At 42.6% G+C, this 22,944-nt stretch overlaps 1 protein-coding gene across 7 annotated transcripts in view; it reads left to right on the top strand.

Annotated features, from left to right (window-relative positions):
• herc1 (HECT and RLD domain containing E3 ubiquitin protein ligase family member 1) overlaps positions 1-22,944 on the top strand; it is a 284,132-nt gene that overhangs the window by 58,292 nt on the left and 202,896 nt on the right. For all 7 annotated transcript variants that reach the window (XM_070865234.1, XM_070865229.1, XM_070865230.1 and 4 more), the window contains 3 exons: positions 31-127; positions 19,738-19,881; positions 20,814-20,941. In XM_070865234.1, the coding sequence (XP_070721335.1) occupies positions 31-127; positions 19,738-19,881; positions 20,814-20,941 (369 nt within the window). The remainder of the gene's footprint in view (positions 1-30; positions 128-19,737; positions 19,882-20,813; positions 20,942-22,944) is intronic.

Genomic DNA, 22,944 nt, shown 5'->3' with positions numbered 1-22,944 from the left:
AAGCTGAGTTTCTACATGTCCTTTTTAAAGGCCGTTGTATGTGTCTCTGCTGGCTATAGACACAGTGCAGCTGTCACAGAAGATGGAGAATTGTATACCTGGGGTGAAGGAGACTTTGGGAGATTAGGTAAGATTGATTTTTGATTTTGCTTGGCAGTGGCTGGATTGTATACAAAGATTGGACAAAACCTGTTTAAAAATTGTGCGACAAAGCAGTCTCTAGCTGAACAAAGAAAATGTGTTTGTTTTTGCATGAACAGAATGAGCAAGCATAAGAAATAACCATCACCGGTAAATAAACTGAACTTGAAGGTAGATGATGCTGTTGGTGTAGTTTGAATGTTTTACATTGCTTGTACCTAATTCTCCCCCCCCCCCCGCCCCACTGCCTCAATGGAAGGGTTAAAGTAAATGGGTTAGTGTCCCTGTTAAAATAATGGAGAGAGGGATTTGTTACAAGCACATGTGCAATAACACCACTGACATTAATGATTTGTCACTTTAAAGTACAACGTCCTGAATCCGGAAGTCTAAAATCTGGAATTTTCCGGAATCCGGAAATACTCCCTGAAAACCGGACTTTTAAGCTGTGCATATCTTTTCAAACATAAATTCCCCAAAACATGCAGCCCGGCCTCGAGGTTGCTGGATTCATGGCCGTCGGATGCTGCGAAATATGGAAATACCCAAAACTCACCCCAGGGTTTTCCGGATTCGGGGCGTCGGATATTCTCCAAAATACGGAAATACCCAAAAATCGTCCATGGTTTCTGGGTTCGGGATATCGTATTTTCTTCTTCGAAATACGGAAAAACCCGGAAACAGGCATGACCTTGGTCCCGAGGTTTCTGGTTTTGGGATGCTATATCTGTATTTTAATTTTGGTCTGACATTATACTGAGGTGCCCTTGCTTCATTTTTACTAACTGAACTGGAAGTAGTGAAATCCTTTCAAGTAAATTCAAGCATTTTAATCTGAATATTGAGTGTCGGTCTGTGCTTGCTATCGTTAGTTATCTAATGCATTTGTAAATGCTCACTTTTGAAGAGCTTGCCCATAGCTGATATTGGACTAACTGGTCTACAGTCAACTGGTGTGTCCTCCTCGCCATGGTTGAATGAAGGTGTTACGTTGGCTATCTCCCACTCCCGGCACAACTTGCATCACTACGGAAGACTGAAAAATTGTGGTCCGAGCCCTTCGCCTTTTCACATCCTTTGGTGCGTGCCAGCGCCGGGTGGCTTATCCATCTTGAGTTCTGCAATTTTTGGCAGAAGCAATTCCTTTTCTGCAGTTAAATCTAATTGTTCAAAATCCTCCTTTAGTACTCTTGTATTCTCACTTCTACCATCAATAGTGGAAATGGAAACTTGTTGCAAACCGTAATCTCCCTGGCGTTCTATTGGTTATAAAAATATTCAGTAAGCCTAGTGAGCAGGTTAAGGATATGTTGTTCACATGGCAGCTTTTGGTTTGTTTTCAGAATGTGTTTTATAGTGAATGTGGATTGTGAGCCTGTCCTTTTTCCTCGAGTGTGATGGTATGCTTGCAATTTGTGTGACAATGTTGAACACACTGGATGATAATGACTTATTGAACCAGTAAATTATTATCCTTACCTGTGGCATTTCTGTGAGAAGAATCTATTACACTTTAAAAAAAAATTTCAGCACGTAGCACACCACTGGCTGGTGTTCACAGATTCTGACACTCTGTCTGCCTTTGTGTAGATGAATAGACCATGATCCAAATTGGGGAAATAATGGGACTTTTATATTCTCAGTGGCTACATGGATTATGTGATCTGCCTAACCTGTATTTCAGTCTAATCTTTTACTGCTGCCATTGGCAAAATGACCCAGTTGCCTTGAAAATAATTCTTCAAACCTAGCTGAACACTCATTTCCTGTAGGATTCTATACATTTAACTAGTTTCAGCCCTGTAGTTATTACAAAGCATTGTTGAGTTGTTGGAAAGGCATTTTCCTCCGCCATGTCAGCCCCACAGTTTAGATGTCACCAGTGCCTACAGCAGAATTTGACTCATTCATTCATGTACTTGTTTGACAAGTTTGACTGACCGTAATGAATTCTGATGCTTGTTTAACATTTTTGACTAAAACCTCCAAAACCTTGACTGTTGCTGATGTATCACTAATTCTAACTCCCAGACTGTGTGTTGACTGAAACTAAATTTCATCAGATGATAAATCTCCTTCCTCAAAATTGTCTTTGTTGGAAGCTTTTTATCTCGCCCAGTCATGAGATATGAAAGGATTCTTGTGTAACATCAGGTGGGAGGATTTGAAAGAAGCTGAAGCAGCAGCATTAGTGAGCTGCCTCAGCAGAGGTAATGTGGCATTGCACTGCCTAATGCGGGAGTGACCCGTTACACCCAATGTAAACAGGGAGCGGGCAGGGAAGTGGACCTGAGTCCATGATCGGATCAGCCATGGTCGTATTAAATGGCGGAGCAGGCTCAAGGGACTGCATGGCCTACTCCTGCTCCTATTATGTTCTTAAGTTCTTAAACAAAGTAAGGATTCTGGTCAAATCTCATGAATACAGTGTCCACATTGTGTTAATGCAAGTTGTTGTCGATCTCTCATTTTCTAACGTTGCCTTAAGCAGAAACTTTATTTTGATTGACTAGATCTTGCTCTCCTCAAGTTTCCTATGCTCTTCTCTCCTACCTCCCATATATGATCTGCACTAAACTGATGCTTGAAGGAATGTGTCTTTTTTTATAGTTGATGGATTTTACAATTTATGAATCATGGATTTATCTGTTATTTATTTTATATGTACAGATATTATTCCAAATCTGCTCAAGGTGAGAATGCATGCTCAGAGCTTCCCTCCAAATGGATGGTAGTTCACTAAGTCGATCCACTGTAGTGCACACTAATATCCTTGCCCCATCCTAGCTCTAACGTTCTTCAGCCCCACAACTCTGCAAGAATTCTGCGTTCCTGCAATTCAGGCCTTTTGTGCATCCCCATTTCTTCGCCTCACTATTGGTGGCCTTGCATTTAACTGTCAAGGCCCCAATCTCTGGATTTCCTTCCCTTAATCTCTCCAGCTCTGCCTCCCTTTTCTCCTTTTAAGACCTTACTTAAAATCCATCTCTTTGACCAAGCTTTTAGTCGCCTATCCTAATAGCTCCACCCTTGGCTCAGCGTCGATGTTAGTCTGCTTGTGCTTCTGTGCCTTGGGATGTTTTTCTTACTTAAAGCCTCTCTGGAGTTTAGAAGAATGAGAGGACGGTCTGCACCTGGGCAGGACCGGAACCAATGTCCTAGGGGGAGTGTTTGTTAGTGCTGTTGGGGGGGTTAAACTAATATGGCAGGGGGATGGAAACCAATGCAGGGAAACAAAATGGAGACAAAAGCAAAAGACAGAAAGGAGATGAGTAAAAGTGGAGGGCAGAGAAACCCAAGGCAAAAAACAAAAAGGGCCACTGTACAGCAAAATTCTAAAGGGTCAAAGTATAATAAAAAGGCAAGCATGAAAGCTCGGTGCGTCAATGCAAGGAGTATTCTGAACCCAGGAAAGGGCTCTGAGCTAGTTAGTGAGTGAGAGCTCAGATGAACAGAACCCCAAGAAAGAATGCAAAAGGCAGGAGGCAACAGAGCAGAGTAGCACTGGGGTAAGTGTAAACCACAAGGTGATAGGAAGGGACAATATGTATGAATATAAAGGGGCTGCAGGAGGGGTCAAAACTAAAAATCATGATTTTAAAAACTAGTATTATAACACTCTACCTAAATGCATGCAACATTCGAAATAAAGTAAATGAGTTGACGGCACAAATCATTACAAATGGGTATGATTTGGTGGCCGTTACAGAAACGTGGTTGTAGGGAGGCCAAGACTGGGAATTAAACATACAGGGGTATCTGACAATTCGGAAAGATAGACAAGGGAAAGGAGGTGGGGTAACTCTGTTAATAAAGGATGATATCACGGCAGTTGTGAGACGATATTGGCTCTAATGTACAAAATGTTGAATCATTGTGGGTGGAGATTAGAGATAGTAAGGGGAAAAAGTCATTGGTGGGCATAGTTTATAGGCCCCCAAATAATAACTTCACGGTGGGGCGGGCAATAATCAAGGGAATAATGGAGGCATGTGAAAAAGGAACGGCAGTAATCATGGGGGATTTTAACCTACATATCGATTGGTCAACTCAAATTGCACGGGGTAGCCTTGAGGAGGAATTCATAGAATGCATATGGGATTGTTTCTTAGAACAGTATGTTACAGAACCTACAAGGGAGCAAGCTACCTTAGATCTGGTCCTGTGTAATGAGACAGGAATAATAAACGATCTCGTAAAAGATCCTCTCGGAATGAGTGATCACAGTATGGTTGAATTTGTAATACAGATTGAGGGTGAGGAAGTAGTGTCTCAAACGATGCTTAAACAAAGGAGACTACAGTGGGATGAGGGCAGAGTTGGCTAAAGTAGACTGGAAACACAGACTAAACGGTGGCACAATTGAGGAACAGTGGAGGACTTTTAAGGAGCTCTTTCATAGTGCGCAACAAAAATATATTCCAGTGAAAAAGAAGGGCGGTAAGAGAAGGGATAACCAAGGAAATAAAGGAGAATATCAAATTAAAAACCAATGCGTATAAGGTGGCCAAGGTTAGTGGAAAACTAGAAGATTGGGAAAATTTTAAACGACAGCAAAGAATGATTAAAAAAGCAATAAAGAAAGGAAAGATAGATTACGAAAGATTGCGCAAAACATCAAAACAGATAGTAAAAGCATTTACCGATATATAAAACGGAAAAGAGTGACTAAAGTAAATGTTGGTCCCTTAGAAGATGAGAAGGGGGATTTAATAATGGGAAATGTGGAAATGGCTGAGACCTTAAACAATTATTTTGCTTCGGTCATCACAGTGGAAGACACAGAAACCATGCCAAAAATTGCTGGTCACGGGAATGTGGGAAGGGAGGACCTTGAGATAATCACTATCACTAGAGGGGTAGTGCTGGACAGGCTAATGGGACTCAAGGTGGACAAGTCCCCTGGTCCAGATGAAATGCATCCCAGGGTATTAAAAGAGATGGCGGAAGTTATAGCAGATGCATTCGTTATAATCTACCAAAATTCGCTGAACTCTGGTATCTACCAACGGATTGGAAAGCAGCTAATGTAACGCCTCTGTTTAAAAAAGGGGGCAGACAAAAGGCAGGTAACTATAGGCCGGTTAGTTTAACATCTGTAGTGGGGAAAATGCTTGAAGCTATCATTTTAAGGAAGAAATAGCGGGACATCTAGATCGGAATAGTGCAATCAAGCAGACGCAACATGTATTCATGAAGGGGAAATCATGTTTAACTAATTTACTAGAATTCTTTGAGGATATAACGAGCATGGTGGCTAGAGGTGTACCGATGGATGTGGTGTATTTAGATTTCCAAAAGGCATTCGATAAGGTGCCACACAAAAAGTTACTGCAGAAGATAAAGGTACGTGGAGTCAGAGGAAATGTATGAGCATTGATAGAGAATTGGCTGGCTAACAGAAAGCAGAGAGTCGGGATAAATGGGTCCTTTTCGGGTTGGAAATCGGTGGTTAGTGGTGTGCCACAGGGATCGGTGCTGGGACCGATATACACCGATATACTGTTTACAATATACATAGATGACCTGGAAGAGGGGACAGAGTATGGTGTAACAAATTTTGCAGATGACACAAAGATTAGTGGGAAAGCGGGTTGTGTAGAGGACACAGAGAGGCTGCAAAGAGATTTAGATAGGTTAAGCGACTGGGCTAAGGTTTGGCAGATGGAATACAATGTTGGAAAATGTGAGGTCATCCACCTTGGGGGGAAAAAAAAACAGTAAAAGGGAATATTATTTGAATGGGGAGAAATTACAAAATGCTGCGGTGCAGAGGGACCTGGGGGTACTTGTGCATGAATCCCAAAAAGTTAGTTTGTAGGTGCAGCAGGTAATCAGGAAGGCGAATGGAATGTTGGTCTTCATTGCGAGAGGGATGGAGTACAAAAGCAGGGAGGTCCTGCTGCAACTGTATAGGGTATTGGTGAGTCCGCACTTGGAGTACTGCGTGCAGTTTTGGTCACCTTACTTAAGGAAGGATATACTAGCTTTTGGAGGGGGTACAGAGACGATTCACTAGGCTGATTTCGGAGATGAGGGGGTTACCTTATGATGATAGATTGAGTAGACTTGATCTTTACTCGTTGGAGTTCGGAAGGATGAGGGGTGATCTTATCGAAACATTTAAAATAATGAAAGGGATAGACAAGATCGAGGCAGAGAGGTTGTTTCCACTGGTTGGGGAGATTAGAACTAGGGGGCACAGCCTCAAAATACTGGGGAGCCAATTTAAAACCGAGTTGAGAAGGAATTTCTTCTCCCAGATGGTTGTGAATCTGTGGAATTCTCTGCCACAGCTGTTTACAATATACATAGATGACCTGGAAGAGGGGACAGAGTGTGGTGTAACAAATTTTGCAGATGACACAAAGATTAGTGGGAAAGCGGGTTGTGTAGAGGACACAGAGAGGCTGCAAAGAGATTTAGATAGATTAAGCGAATGGGCTAAGGTTTGGCAGATGGAATACAATGTTGGAAAATGTGAGGTCATCCACCTTGGGGGGGAAACAAAAACAGTAAAAGGGAATATTATTTGAATGGGGAGAATACATGAGGCTACCTCATTGAATGTATTCAAATCACAGATAGATTTTTAACCAATAAGGGAATTAAGGGTTACTGGGAGCGGGCGGGTAAGTGGAGCTGAGTCCACGGCCAGATCAGCCATGATCTTGTTGAATGGCGGAGCAGGCTCGAGGGGCTAGATGACCTACTCCTGTTCCTAATTCTTATGTTGTTATGTAGAAACATATAAGATTCTGAGGGTGAGTGACAGGGTAGATGCTGTGAGGTTGTTTCCCCTAGCTGGAGTGTCTAGAACCAGGGGGCATAGTCTCAGGATAAGGAGTTGGCCATTTAAGACTGAGATGAGGAGGAATTTCTTTACTCAGAGGGTTGTGAATTTTTGGAATTCTCTGCCAGAGGGCTGTGGATACTGATCGATAGACTTTTGGACTTTAGGGGAACATGGCGTTGAGGTTGAAGATCAGCCATGATCTTTATTGGCCTAGAAATCTCGGTCGAGGTCTTCCCACGGGCGATCGACTGAAAAAGTTACCTGTTCCTGCTACGCCCATGAGAGATCTCGGTCCTGAGGCCTCCTCTCCCTGTGCATCGGGATGTCCGTATGCTGGAGCTGGAGTCGCATGGCTCTGGCCAGCCAATCCAGGTTCAGTATTTTCTAATTCATCATGATGGGAACTCCGTAAATAGGAGTTCTCATTATTATGATTTGAGAAACAGCCTTCAAACACCCAAAACAAAAATAAAAAATAGAAAAAATACACCACATATTTAAGATTAATTTAAATTAATTATTTATGTCGTCTTAAATATATATATATTTCCAATTTTTAAAAGTTTTTTAAAATTATGGTTTAAAATAAACTTACCATAGTGGGCAGGGTTTATAACAATAAAATGCGTTTATAAAATGTTTTTTTTTGTATGTTTTAAAACTCTTACGCCTATCAAAGTAGGCTATGTGCCTGCTTTTATCAGGCACAAGAGTTTTCAGGAGATCTGCTGGGCAAGATATGGGTAAGTACCGCACTCTTGCCCATGCGAATGTCCTGGTTGTGGAGATGCGGAGGATCTGTCGAGCTGGAGCTCTCCGGATCGGAAAGCCGTTTTCAGCGCATGCGCATTGTGCGCTCAAAACCGCCTTTTGCGATGCCTTCCTGGGTCCATACACACTTCATATGGACCCGGGGAGGCCGGGAATTCTTGGCCATTGAATGGTGGAGCAGGCTCAAAAGATCCATTGGCCTACTCCTGCTTCTAATTTTTATGTTCTCTGATAAATGCAAGTTATTCTTGCAATATGTTCTCTCTGGCTCTGTTGATGACTCCTCACTTGTATTAATTTTGCAGTCTGCACATGCAACAATCTGCAGTTGATGCATTCCAAGCAAGGCTGCATCTTCAGGCCAAGGTTTATTTGTTGAATTTTAAAATGTGCCTGTGGCGCAATGGCTGATGTTTTTGTAGGACTCTAAAGGGAAGTGTTTTTTGAGCAGCAAATTTAGGGGAAACCGGAAGCTTTTCAGAAACTTCTATAAACCTCAAAGCAATTCCATGTCTGTGCACCTTGAGAAGCATACATCTACCCACAGAGGAAGGTAGAGTACCTTGCATGGTAATCTGGACTTTTCCACACTTGCCAATACCAGCAAAGCTGTAGAGGCTCCCTTCAACTGGTGCTCCCTGTAATCTTCCCCAAACAAGGCACTGGGGGACTGAATCTGACACCTGGCAAATAAACAGGAGAGGGTTTTAACTAATCTTGCAGGGAGAGGGGAACCAGGACGTAGCAGCAGAGAGGGGAGATGAGGGGCAAATGGCAACAGATAAAGAATAGTGTCGAAAATGCAGGAATTAGGTGGAAGAAAAAAGCAAAGCAGGCTTTCCTGTTTTTGGAATGCATGTGTGTTTATGCGAGAAGTGTTACAAGTGTTACAGGTTCTTGAGCTGCAGGCATAAGTTGCCACATGGAGTTATGTTATAGTTCCAATAACAAAGTGCTGGCTCAAACATGGGCTAGAATGGGATAAGTGAAGTGATGCACTTTAGCAGGACCAACATGGAGAGGAAGTATAATCTAAATGGTACTATTTTGGGGAGGTTGCAAGAGCAGAGGGACCTGGGGTGTATATTCACAAATCTTCGAAGGCGGCAGGGCAAGTTGAGAAGGCGGTTGAGAAAGCGTATGGGATACTTAGCTTTGTAAATAAGGGCATTGAAATCAAAAACAAGGAACTCGTGCCAAACCGTTGCAAATCACGGGTTTGGCTCAGCTGGAGTATTGTGTACAATACTGGCACCACACTTCAGGAAGGATGTCGAGGCCTTGGAGCGGGTATAGAGCAGTTTTACCAGGGTGATGCCAGGGGCGAGGGATTTCAGTTCTGTGGAGAGATTGGAGAAGCTGGGATTGTTTTTCTGAAGGTTAAGGGGAAACTTGACACAGGTGCTCAAAGGTTTGAGCGGTTTTGATAGAGCAAGTGGGTCCGTAACTAGAGGTCACAGTTTTAGAATAATTGGCAAAAGAACTGGAGGGGAAATGAGATATTTTTTTCAGAGGTTATGATCTGAAAGGCTGGTGGAAGCAGATTCTATAGGAACTTTCTAAAGACAATTGGACATGTACTTGAAGAGAACTACCGCAGGGTTATGGGGAAAAAGGTGGATTTGGGACCTAATTGGATCATTCATTCAAAGAACAGGCACGAATGGCCTCCTTCTGTGCTGTAAGGTTCTATGATTGTTTATTGAAGTGGATGCTTGTCACTTGCTGACTTCCTCATTTATTCCGTTTCCATGTTCAAATAAGGAGTTCCCATCCTCCTACTCGAGGAGGATCCACGTGGAGACATTGGGGTAGATTTTCCTCTGCCCTGCACCTTGGCAATTAGCACTCCCCCGACACAGGGCAGAGTCATGCCCTATTTGCACTACGCCAGAATTTCCCAGCACTTTCCCATGTGATGCAGCTGAGCCTGTACCTACACGATACGCTGACCTAGAATTACCTCTTCATATTCTCCGTCTCTTACTTTATTCTTTCTAGTCACTTCGCTCATTTGGTGCCTCAGCATTGAGGGATCTGAAGATCAGCTCAGTAGCCTGCCTTTGAATGCTCAGGACTGAAGGGTCTACAGGTCCCTGGAGCAATCTATAGAACATGCAAACAAGAGCAACAATGTAATTTAACCAAAAACAGAAAATCCTGGAAATACTCCATTCTGTTGTGGTCATATAGCTTATTGGTAGTTTATGACAAAGAAGATGTAGCAATTTATATTGTGGAAAAGGATCTAGATTTATAATTTCATACAGTCCTGAAGGCACAGTGTATAAAGTGTGCTTCAAAATAGTTTTGCCATCAGGGCATTCTTTGACTAGTCCAAAGACAGACACAAAGTATTTGTTTAATGTTTGCCATTTCCTTAGTGCTCATTATATTTCTCCTGTCTCTGCCTCTAATGAATGGGCCCATGTTTACTTTCACTAATCTCTTCCAATTTACATACCTATAGAAACGTTTACAATCTGTTTTACGTCTCGTTAATTTATTCTCATTATCTTTTTTTCTCATTCCTTATCAATTTCTTGGTCCTCCTTTGCTGAATTCTAAAATCCTCCCAATCCTCAGGCTTGCTGCTCGTTTTGGTAACATTATAAGCCTCTTCCTTTGATCTAATACTATCTTTAACTTCTCTTGGCCACGATTGGACCACTTTTTCTGGGGGGGTTTTGTGCCTTAAAAGAATGTATATTTGTTGTAAATTATGCATCCTTTAAATGCTAGCCATTGATTGGCTACTATCATAGCTTTTAATGTAATTTCCCAATCTACCTTAGCCAACTCTCCCCCACTACCCATGTAGTTTGCTTTGTTTAAATTTAAGACCCTAGTTTCAGACTTTATTAAATCACTTTCAAACTCAATATAAAATTATCATATTATGGTCACTCTTCTCTAAAGACCCCTTTTACTATAAGGTTATTAATTAACCCTTTCTCATTGCACAATACTAGATCTAAAATAGCCTGTTCCCGAGTTGGTTCCTCAACATACTGATCTATAAAGCTATCTTGTATATATTCCATTAACTCATCCGCTACACTATGACTGCAAACTTGGTTTGCCTAATCTCTATGTAGATTAAAGTCCCCCATGATTATCGTATTACCCTTGTTACATAGGCCTCTAATTTCCTGATTTATACTCTGCCGTACATTACAACTACTGTTTGGGGGCCTATAAATCCGAAGAAATTGCGAATTATTAACTAATTGGGTATACCAACTCAGCAGATGAGACTGACTGACGCAGGAGAAATTCCAGCTACATCAGGCTAAGGTTGTTTTACAAGGTCAGGAGAAAAGCAGGTCTCCCAGCAGACATGACTAAACTGATAACGGAGCTAGCGAGTAGCCGTCGGATAAGCAAACTATCTATAGAAGAATAAGGCATTTAGAACAGAGATAAGGAAAAGCTGACCTCACGAGGATGGGAAGGGGCTGTCAGAGGTACTCACTCCCCTGTAATTCGACCAAGGAATGGGTAAAAATGATTGATCAAGGTATCCACCAGCTCACTGAAATAAGGTATAAAACGGGCAACTGAGAAAGAAACAGGCACAGTGAGGAGAGAGAGTTTCCTCGAGGTGGACCTCATGCAGGCTTTAGCTTAACACCTTGGTCAAGCTCAAACCTGAGGTAGACCCAATGTTTCCTTCGGCCTTGCCTCTCCACCAGCTGTTCTGAGACCACCGCTCTGCTGCAATGTCCTTCCATTCCAGGGCCATAGATCTTTCTCATCTGTCACGGGTTGTTTGTCTACTATATCTATCTTAATTGCATGTTGTATCTGATTATGCTTATAACTGCCACTCCTTAATAAAACACCTTACAACTTCTAAATCCCTTTGGGTAATCTGTGTGACCTGTGATCCAAATCTTACAAGCCGCAGGGAACCGGGATGTCTTTAACCTGGCACCGGGCGGGCAACACAACCGTTGGAACTCCCAGTTGAGGCTGCAGAGAACAGTATCTATACCTCTGACCATACTGTCCCCTACCACAATTGCATTCCCTTTCACTTCCCCCGCCCCCCGCGCAAATGAATGGCCTCCTGCACCACGGTGCCATGGTCAGCTTGCTCATCCATCCTGCAGGCTTTTCCCTCATCCACACAGGCAGCAAGAACCTCTTACCTGTTTGATAAGGGCAAAGGCTGAGGCTTCTCCAGCACTGCACCTGGGGTCCCCTTACCTCCCTGAGTTGCAGTCACACCCTCCTGTCCCTGACCACCAATGAGATCTGTACAGCTATCTAACCTAAGGGGTGTGATTGCCTCCATCTTATAATTTAAGACCTTCACACATATGGAATTAACATCAGTGCTAACTATCTTGTATACATTTCATTAACTCAACTGCCACACTATGGCTGCAAATTTGGAAGGTGGCTCAACCATGGCTAACAAGGGAAATTAGGGATAGTGTTAAATCCAAGGAAGAGGCATATAAATTGGTCAGAAAAAGCAGCAAACCTGAGGACTGGGAGAAATTTAGAATTCAGCAAAGGAGGACAAAGGGTTTAATTAGGAGAGGGAAAATAGTGTATGAGAGGAAGCTTGCAGGTAACATAAAAACTGACTGCAAAAGTTTCTATAGATATGTGAAGAGAAAAAGATTAGTGAAGACTAATGTCGGTCCCTTGCAATCAGAATGAGGTGAATTTATAATGGGGAACAAAGAAATGGCAGACCAATTGTACAAATACTTTGGTTCTGCCTTCACTAAGGAAGACAGAAATAACCTTCCGGAAATACTAGGGGTCCGAGGGTCTAGCGAGCAGGAGGAACTGAAGAGAATACTTATTAGTCAGGAAATTGTGTTAGGGAAATTGATGGGATTGAAGGCTGATCAATCCCCAGGGCCTGATCAGCTGCATCCCAGAGTCCTTGAGGAAGTGGCCTTAGAAATAGTGGATGCATTGATGATCATTTTCCAACATTCTACTGACTCTGGATCAGTTCCTATAGAAACATAGAAAATAGGTGCAGGAGCAGGCCATTTTGCTCTTCGAGCCTGCACCGCCATTCAATATGATCATTACTGATCATGCAACCTCAGTACTCCACCCCAGCCTTCTCGCCATACTCCCAGATTCCTTTAGCCGTAAGGGCCACATCTAACTCCCTTTTGAATATGTCCATCGAACTGAACTCCACAACTTTCTGTGGCAGAGAATTCCACAGGTTCACAACTCTCTGGGTGGAAATGTTTCTCCTCATCTCGTTCCTATATGGCTTACCCCTTATCCTTAGACTGTGACCCCTGGTTCTGGACTTCCCCAACATTGGGAACATTCTTCCTGCATCTAACCTGTCCAGTCCCGTCAGAATTTTATACGTTTCGATGAGATCCTCTCTCTCATTCTTCTAAATTCCGGTGAGTATAAGCCTAGCCGATCCAGTCTTTCCTCATATGTCAGTCCTGCCATCCCGGGAATCAGTCTGGTGAACCTTCGCTGCACTCCCTCAATAGCAAGCACGTCCTTCCGCAGATTAGGAGACCAAAACTGCACACAATACTCAAGATGTTCTGCCATTTCCTTGTTCCCCATTATGAATTCATCTGATTCTGACTGCAAGGGACCTACATTAGTCTTCACTAATCTTTTTCTCTTCATATATCTATAGAAGCTTTTGCAGTCAGTTTTTATGTTCCCTGCAGGCTTACTCTCATACTCTGTTTTACCATTCCTAATTAAACCCTTAGTCCTCCTTTGCTAAATTCTAAATTTCTCCCAGTCCTCAGGTTTGCTGCTTTTTCTGGCCAATTTTTATGCCTCTTCCTTGGATTTAACACTTTCCCTAATTTCCTTTGTTAGCCACGGCTGAGCCACCTTCCCTTTTTTTATTTTTAGGTCACAGGGATGTATAATTGTTGTAGTTCATCCATGTGATCTTTAAATGTCTGCAATTGCCTATCCACCATCAACCCTTTTGTATCATTCGCCATTCTATCCTAGCCAATTCACATCTCATAGTCAAAATTTCCTTTAAGTTCAGGACCTTAGTCTCTGAATTAACTGTGTCACTCTCCATCTTAATGAAGAATTCTACCATATTATGGTCACTCTTCCCCAAGGGGCCTCGCACGACCAGATCGTTAATTAATCCTCTCATTACACAAGACCCAGTCTAGGATGGCCTGCTCTCTAGTTGGTTCCTCGACATATTGGTCTAGAAAACCATCCCTTATACACTCCAGGAAATCCTCCTCCACAGTATTGCTGCCAGTTTGGTTAGCCCAATCAATATGTAGATTAACGTCACCCCTGATAACTGCTGTACCCTTATTGCACACGTCCCTAATTTGATGCCATCCCCAACCTCCCTACTACTGTTTGGTGGTCTGTACACAACTCCCCCTAACGTTTTCTGCCCTTTGGTGTTTCGCAGCTCTACCCATATAGATTCCACATCATCCACGCTAATGTCCTTCCTTTCTTATTGCATTAATCTCTTTAACCAGTAATGCTACTCTACCTCCTTTTCCTTCCTGTCTATCCTTCCTGAATATTGAATACCCCTGGATATTGAGTTCCCAGCCTTGGTTACCCTGGAGCCATGTCTCCATAATCGCAATTACATCATATCCGTTAACATCCATCTGTGCAGTTAATTTATCCACCTTATTACAAATGCTCCTCACATTGAGACTTGGAGCCTTCAGGCTTTTTTTTTAAAACACTCTTCGTCCTTTTAGAATTCTATTGTAATGTGGCCCTTTTTTGATTTTTGCCCTTGTTTTCTCTGCCCTCCACTCTTCCTTTTCTCCTTCTTACCTTTTGCTTCTGCCTGCTTTTTGCTTCCCTCTGCCTCCCTGTATAGATTCCCAATCCCCTGCCATTTTAGTTTAAACCCTCCCCAACATCACTAGCAAACATTCCACCTAGGACATTGGTTCGAGTCCTGCCCAGGTGCAGACTGTCTGGTTTATACTGGTCCCACCTCCCCCAGTTCCAATGTCCCAGGAATTTGAATCCCTCCCCCTTGCACCATTCCTCAAGCCACGTATTCATCTGAGCTATCCTGCAGTTCCTACTCTGACTAGCGCGTGGCACTAGTAGCAATGAACTGGAGGGTAGCTAATGTAACACCACTTTTTAAAAAAAAAAGGGAAAGAGAAAACAGGGAATTATAGACCGGTTAACCTGACATCAGTGGTGGGGGAAAATGTTGGAATCATTTATTAAAGATGAGATAGCAGAGCATTTGGAAAGCAGTGACAGGATTGGTCCAAGTCAGCATGGATTTATGAAAGGGAAATCATGCTTGACAAATCTTCTAGAATTTTTTGAAGATGTAACTAGTAGCGTGGACAAGGAAGAACCAGTGGATGTGGTGTATTTGGACTTTCAAAAGGCTTTTGACAAGGTCCCACACAAGAGATTGGGGTGCAAAATTAAAGCACATGGTATTGGGGGTAATGCATTGATGTGGATAGAGAACTGGTTGGCAGACAGGAAGCAGAGAGTCTAAATAAATGGGTCCTTTTCAGAATGGCAGGCAGTGACTAGTGGGGTACTGCAATGTTCAGTGCTGGGACCCCAGCTATTTACAATATACATTATTGATTTAGATGAAGGATTTGAATGTAATATGGAGAAGTTTGCAGATGACACTGAGCTGGATGGCGGTGTGAGCTGTGAGGAGGCTGCTAAGAGGCTGCAGGGTGACTTGGGCAGGTTAGGTGAATGGACAAATGCATGGCAGATGCATTGTAATGCAGATAAATGTGAGGTCATCCACTTTGGTGGCAAAAACAGGAAGGCAGATTATTATCTGAATGGTGGCAGATTAGGAAAAGGGGAGGTGCAACGAGACCTGGGTGTCATGGTACATCAGTCATTGAAAGTTGGCATGCAGGTACAGCAGGTGGTGAAGGCAAATGGCCTGTTGGCCTTCATAGCTAGGGGATTTGAGTATAGGAGCAGGGAGGTCTTGCTGCAGTTGTACAGGGCCTTGGTGAGGCCACACCTGGAATATTGTGTGCAGTTTTGGTCTCCTAATCTGAGGAAGGACGTTCTTGCTATTGAGGGAATGCAGCGAAGGTTCACCAGACTGATTCCCAGGATGGCAGGACTGATTTATGAGGAGAGAATGGAACGACTGGGCTTATGTTCACTGGAGTTTAGAAGGATGAGAGGGGATCTCATAGAAACACATAAAATTCTGATGGGATTGGACAGGTTAGAGACAGGAAGAATGTTCCTGATACTAGGGAAGTCCAGAACCAGGGGTCACAGTCTAAGGATAAAGGGCAAGCCATTTAGGACCGAGATGAGGAGCAACTTCTTCACTCAGAGTTGTGAACCTGTGGAATTCTCTACCGCAGAAAGTTGTTGATGCCAGTTCGTTGGATATATTCAAAAGGGAGTTAGATGTGGCCCTTACGGTTAAAGGGATCAAGGGGTATGGAGAGAAAGCAGGAAAGGGATACTGAGGTTGAATGATCGGCCATGATCTTCTTGAATGGCGTTGCAGGCTCGAAGGGCCGAATGGCCTACTCCTGCACCTAATTTCTATGTTTCTAACACAAGGAATCATTGGTATTTGTCTGACAGCACCTTTGTGTCTAATGCTTCTTGGTGATAAATTTCAGTAATCTGACTGCTGTTGCCCTGGCGGACGTTGTGCTCGCGCCTCCATCGCTGGTTATGCCAGTTAGCCTTTCCTAGTGTAGACCACCATTGTTTATTGTACCATGTTAAGTAGATCCTCAATGTTGTTGACGTTGCACAAAAAGAGCAGACTGACAGTATCTGTACTTCCATCGGGGGAGGGGCTGAGCATATCTCTGCCTTTTTGTTCGAGACATCATTTGCATGTTTGAGATTTGCCTTTGAGCAGTGTTCTTCTGCTTATGCTGCCCAAAGCAAATACTGAGCATTCCTTTGGGTATTAGTTGTTGACTGTCTAACCTATGTTCCTTGACAAAGTTCATATAGCTAAATGATGGTGTAATTTGGCCAGCAACTTTATAACTTAAGGACATAAAGTGACAAAGGGCAATTTGGCATCAACCTCGCTATACTCGCTGTCCCCTGAAAAAAATAGTGCAGTGCTATTGATCCCCCTATAACCTTCAGTCGTCCTACTCAACGGATATCGATCCAGCTTACTTTTTAAGATGTCAGCTGATTTGAATCAACGCCCTTCCCTGGGAATCTATATTACAAATGCCCCTATCCTGAAATCACAGCAAATCATACTTTTCATGGTGTGATTTAATAATCTATCCAAATTCCTTTTCATTTGCAACCTTTGCCCTTGGAGGCCCTTTCATCGTGTGTGTATGTTAACTGTTGCCTCTATCCACAGTAAAATCCATTGCCAATCCACATAGCTTAGTGTCATTAGCAAATTTTAACAATGAAATGTATATGCTACAGACCCCCTATCCCATATAACTCTCAAATATTATGAACAGCATGGCCCCTAGACAGATAACCCACGAACACTATTGACTCTGTTCTCCCTGGCAGAGCAATTTTCATTTTATCATTATCTTCTGTTGCTCGTCTAATTCTTAATTCATTGAGACAATGTCATTTATTTCACAAGTCTTAACCTTTAACTATTCTCACATCAGGATCTTTGTTGAATGTCTTTCAAAAATTCAAGTAAACAACATCTACTGGATTAATCTTGCCCTCTATCTTAGTTACCTCCTCAAATAATTTGCATAGGTTTGAAAGTCATGATCTATTCCTATGCTGACTGCTCCTTTGGATACCTATATGTTATTGAAATAATTATCTATAGCACCCTCTGGAATGTGTTCATTTTCCCAATATAGATGTAGGGCTAACTGATCTTCTTATTACTCCGTTTTTGAATATGGGAGCTACATTTGCTATCCTCCAGTCTTCCGGTATTTATGGAGCTCTAAAGCCTATTGGCCAAAATATCGCCAATTTTCTTCCTTAATTCCTTTCAGTTGCAGTATAATTCATGTTCTACTTAACTTGTATATGTATTGTGGATGGTTTAGCCCCATTTACAAAGATTAGAGTTTGAAACCCGATTTAAAGAATCTATTCAATATATCTTGATCCATTTATCGTTTTTCTCAATTTCCTTTTAATGGACCAACTGTTTAATCTATCTTCTGCTGGCCTCATAATTCCTCTTGCAATCCTCAATGACTTTAACTCTTTCTTTAGTTTGCTGTTAAGGACAGGTTGAGCGTCTGAAATCCAGAATGATCCGGACACCGGGCCGATCCGGGCTGTTCCAAAATTCGGACATTTTTTTTAAACAGATTACCGCTGCGAGTTGGACCTAGGGAGGGGGAACCCCCCCACCCCCCAAAAAAAAAATCACAAAACCCTAACCTACTAAATCGCTGAAAAAGAATTAAAAAATAAAAACTTTAACTTACCTTTTTTCAACGCAGGTTATACCCAGCCGCCAACCCCTGACCTGCCGAACCTGGAACCGCCGCCCCCCCCACCCCTTTACCTCGACTCAGGTGTTTCTGGATTCAAGGTGTCGGTGTCTGAAAAACATTCCAAAATCCGGAAGTACCCAAAATCCGGAACTGCCTCGGTCCAGAGGTTTCTGGATTTCGGATGCTCTACTTGTATTTTCTTGCTATCCTCATTGAAATTTTATATGAATCTGAAACCTCCATTTTTCTTTGGTTTCTGGGGTACTAAAGTAGCAAAAATGATCAGCCATGATCATATTGAATGGTGTTGCAGGCTCGAAGGGCCAAATGGCCTACTCCTGCACCTATTTTCTATGTTTCTATGTTTGTATCTTATTTCTACTCATTAGGTTACTGCCAAATTCCTTATTCAACCAATGTGGTCCGGGTCTTGCTAGGCTTCTCCCTCTTCAAATTTGAATCTGCTTTCTTTCCATATGCCTTAAGGACCTTCCCTTTTCTGCTGTTTTGTTAAGTATGCTTTCCCAATTACTTTCCATTAGAACCTTCGTAGCTCAAATCTCTTGTATAAAATATAACCAGAATGTGGGTTATAACATTTGGTGAAGTGACATTAAAGAATCAGAAGGAGCGCTAGTTGGAGAAGAAACCTGTTTATTGCAGATGTGGCGTTGTGCAGTTGGCATGGTTATGCTCTGAGAATGAGTGGCATTGAAAGAAGAGTTCAAGGAGTGAACATAGGCTTTGAGCACGTGTGCATGAGACACCATAAGGGGCAGAATGTGTTGAGGTGCAGACAAAAGCCACCTCCTTGGTGAGAGGCATCGCCATGCCCCTTCTGATGAGGCCAATAAACTTCTTCCAACACAGTATGTCTTTGTTGGATAATAGTCGGAGTTTAATTTTTCTGCTATCTGCTGGCATGTGTGCGTTCAGCTGTTTTGACACTTTTTTTCTTGATGCAACTTATGGACCATTCGCCTCGCCACACCTTGCAGCAGCACTTGTGTGCTCTCATTAAACCTGCAGAGCCCTTTATCTTCCTCGTGTTGCTCCTATCCATGCCCCTTTTAAGCAGCCAACCTTGGGCCTGTGAACACTCCACGACTGTGCCTGAAGCTCATCCACTCTGTTTTAATAAAGCATGGTTAGGTTGGGGATTAGGGTGAGGAAAATCATGGATCATTGTCTGTAGCCAGTTGTTACTTTGTTTGTTGACTGAATCTCCAAGAAGCCTGAGAGTACTTGGTATTTGCCCAGTTTCAGTTGGAGCGCGGGTATTCATTCTGACTGCGATACGAGTCTCTGTCGTCTCCGCCACATGAATGTTGTCGAGACTGTAAACTCAGCCACCGTCCTCGAGGGGGAAAGGCGGTGTACTTCTTTCCAACCAACAGTGAGTTATGCCAGTAGTTCAACTAGTTTAATGATAACTGTTTAGATTTAAATCTTGAAGATGTGTAAATGTGAGCACTGACTCCGATTTGGGATATGCATTCGCTTTAACTTTAGTTTTACACTAGAATTTGTATTTTGCTCACATTTCATTTTGAATGACAAATGCGATATTGGGATGAAACATGAACCATTATTAATTGTCCCATTTTATGTGTTCGATAGGCCATGGTGATAGCAATAGCCGCAACATCTCAACTTTGGTGAAGGATATTAGCAACGTAGGAGAGGTTTCTTGTGGAAGCTCACATACCATTGCATTATCTAAAGACGGAAGAACAGCGTGGTCTTTTGGAGGTGGTGACAATGGTGAGTAATACTCTTGCTGCAGTAAACTTCCACAAACCCTTGTGATGTGAGACATTTTTCAGGAAATGCATATCAACTGTACTTGCTTTATTTTATGAAGTGATTCATTGCATTTTGAATGCAGTAACTAATCGCCCACTGATGTTGTTTGAAGTTTAAACCAGTTCCACTTCAATATTCCGGTGTGTTTCATAAATAAAAGCAACCAAAAGTTTGGAAAGATGATGTTAACACACGGTGCAATCTTTAAATAGTCCAGTTTATTTTTTTTTTAATTTCATATTTGCTGTGGTGTCCGGTTGGAAGGATGAGGTGTGGAGCAATGTTCCCTTTAATTTTTTGGGGGTGCTTGGTCCCTTTGAGGGGCTGAATAGCCCATATTGCTCATGCATGGTTTCTCCTATTTAAAACATGTTTTTCCTTGAACCAATGGTTTAAAATTACAGTAGAGTATATATTTTTTAAAAATTATATTTTGTGTTGAATGTCAATCATGGTTACGCGCAACACAGAGACTGCGCGGCCTCCTCTAACTACACCTCCCAATTTGGCGTCATCTGCAACTTTTGAAATTGTACTTCTGATTCCTGAGTCCAAATCGTTTATGTAAATAGTGAACAACGGTTGTCCCTGCACCGATCCTTGTAGAACACCACTTGCCACCATTTGCCAATCTGAGCAACTACCTTTAATCCCTACTCTTTTCTGTTTTTAATCAGCTTGCTATCCATGTGCTACATGTCCCCTGATTCCACATGCTCTAAGTGTAAGGTTGTGCAAATCAGTGATTTGAGTGGCCTTTTGTTTTGTTTTTCTGTGTTCCAATGGACCCCTATGTAACAAGCTATGATGCACAATGTACCAAGTTAAATTGCACATTGTTTTGGCTAATGACTGCTAATACTTATTTTATTTCTCATTCATCCTACCAGGCAAACTTGGTCATGGCGATACTAACAGAGTTTATAAACCCAAAGTTATTGAAGCCTTACAAGGAATGTTTATTCGTAAAGTATGTGCTGGGAGCCAATCTTCACTTGCTTTGACATCAACAGGGCAGGTTAGTTAAGCTGAACAACCCTTTTCTGGCAGCGTGTTCTCTTGCTGAAAGTGAATGATGAATGCTTGATGTGTAACTAGAATGACCTTTTATCTTGAATGTTTTTTTAAAAACGTGCTCTTGTGAAGTGGACAACACTGGTGTTTGAATACTCTATCAACTGGCAAGGCAGTATTCATTGTCCATCCCTAGTTGCGCTTGCTCTATCACACCTACAAAATAACAAGAATGTTCATAGGGATGACCAAAGAGCTACTGTAGGGGTAGTGATATCCACATGTTAAAAGTAACTCCAGCTATGCAAGAATAATCTGGTTAGTATCTTTAGTAGTAGCACTCTGTTTTTCCTTGAACCAAGTACAGTAGTTTAAAAAAAAATATACATATACACTACTGCAATTTTATTATGTTTTGTGTTGAATGTCAGTCATTGTTAAGCAGATGAATTGCCTCGGCCTTTTGCATTGCTTTTATTTTCTTAGTCACTCTTGCATTCTCTGCTTTCCTTAATGTCCCTCTATCGTGTGTGTGTGTGTGTGTGTTCGTCTTAACTTTGTTTTGCCTAACTCACTCTCGCTTTCTCACTTGATGCTCGTCATGCAGTTTATGTCTCTCTCTATCTTCTTTGCTTCCTGTCTGATGAAAGTGTGTGTCAGGCAAACATTCGTGTCATTCATTTTTAACTATTTCAATTTGCTGAATATTTTTCTTCGTTTTTTTATTGCTCTTCTTTTGACTCTCACTTTGTAATTTCCTGTAAGTTGACTTCTAATTTGCTATTTAGTTTGCTCTTTGACTTTGATTTCCCACTCTCCACTCTGGTCATGCTTGGATGGGGAGGGGCATTACGAGGTGGGTCTGGGAGAACAATGCAAGTCCGCCATGATTTTGACATGTCTCACTTGGAGTTACATAGTTTGGGTTGGTCAGAGAAGAGAGCCTGAGCAGGGCAAGAGCGAGGCTGAGTTTTTGCAATCGGCTGTGGTTGGAAGAAAGAGGGAGAGTTGGGCGAGGTACAGCAAGGAGGCTGAGCAGGAGGGATCTTGGTGTGCAGCTGAGCTCAGCAAGTTGGGAGTCTCAAAAAAAAAATGACACAGAAAGCTAAAAATTGGAGAAGAATGGAAGAACATGCACCAAATATGCTAAGATATAGCTACCATGGGGCTGAAATTCAGGGTCTCAGAGACCCGTTAATGCCCGTTTGTGGCAGCCATTTCTAAAAATCAAATAGCCGCTGCTTTGGGGGCAACAGGCTTGGGGATTTTACAGCCTGGACCCCACCCCGCACATGAAAACAATTTTAAAAAGCAATAAAAATATGTACCTGTCGATTTCCCCCCACCGCGCAGTGCCCCCGGCAGGTTTTTCTGCCGATGCGCCATCTGCGCACTGAGTGCAGCCCGGCAGCGTGGCCGCCCTTAAAGGGAGGGCCCACTGCCGCAGCCGTAATGGAAAAATACTGCCCCTGGGTTCGGCTGGGCTGCCAACGGGCAGCCTGGCAACCCCGTCTTGGGTGCCAGGCCGCTGGCCGGCCGAAACCCTCCCGGGTAGCCCAGTGGTCGAAGTTTAAAAAAAAAATGATAGATTCTGTCCCCTTTAACGGAGGAGAGAGAGCGTGGTGACGCACACGCTGTGATGTCACCACGACTCCACCGCTGATCGACAGCGGCTGAGGCCCCGAGCGACCCATTTTCAGCCAGACAGCCTGGCTTTGAATCTCAGGCCATTATGATCCATTTCCTGTAGGACTTGGAAAAAATTTCAGAAAATGGATCAACTTACCGTACCAGGAGTTCCAGCAGAAGTACCACTCCAAAACTCATAGATGCACCAGTTTTTGCAGAATTGATTGTTGTGATACAATTGGTTCCCATTAACCACATAATCACCATAGACTTTGTCAAGAACTCTGAAGGGACCCTGCATCCTACAATGGAAGATTTGTGCCAAAGATTATAACAATGATACAGATAACATACAGATTTCATATTAATAAATACTTT

The sequence above is a fragment of the Pristiophorus japonicus genome, chromosome 21, assembly GCF_044704955.1.
Source record: "Pristiophorus japonicus isolate sPriJap1 chromosome 21, sPriJap1.hap1, whole genome shotgun sequence".
Taxonomy (NCBI): Eukaryota; Metazoa; Chordata; class Chondrichthyes; family Pristiophoridae; genus Pristiophorus; species Pristiophorus japonicus.
Note: the sequence above shows the minus strand (reverse complement) of the source record. Positions and strands in the feature narration are given on the sequence as shown.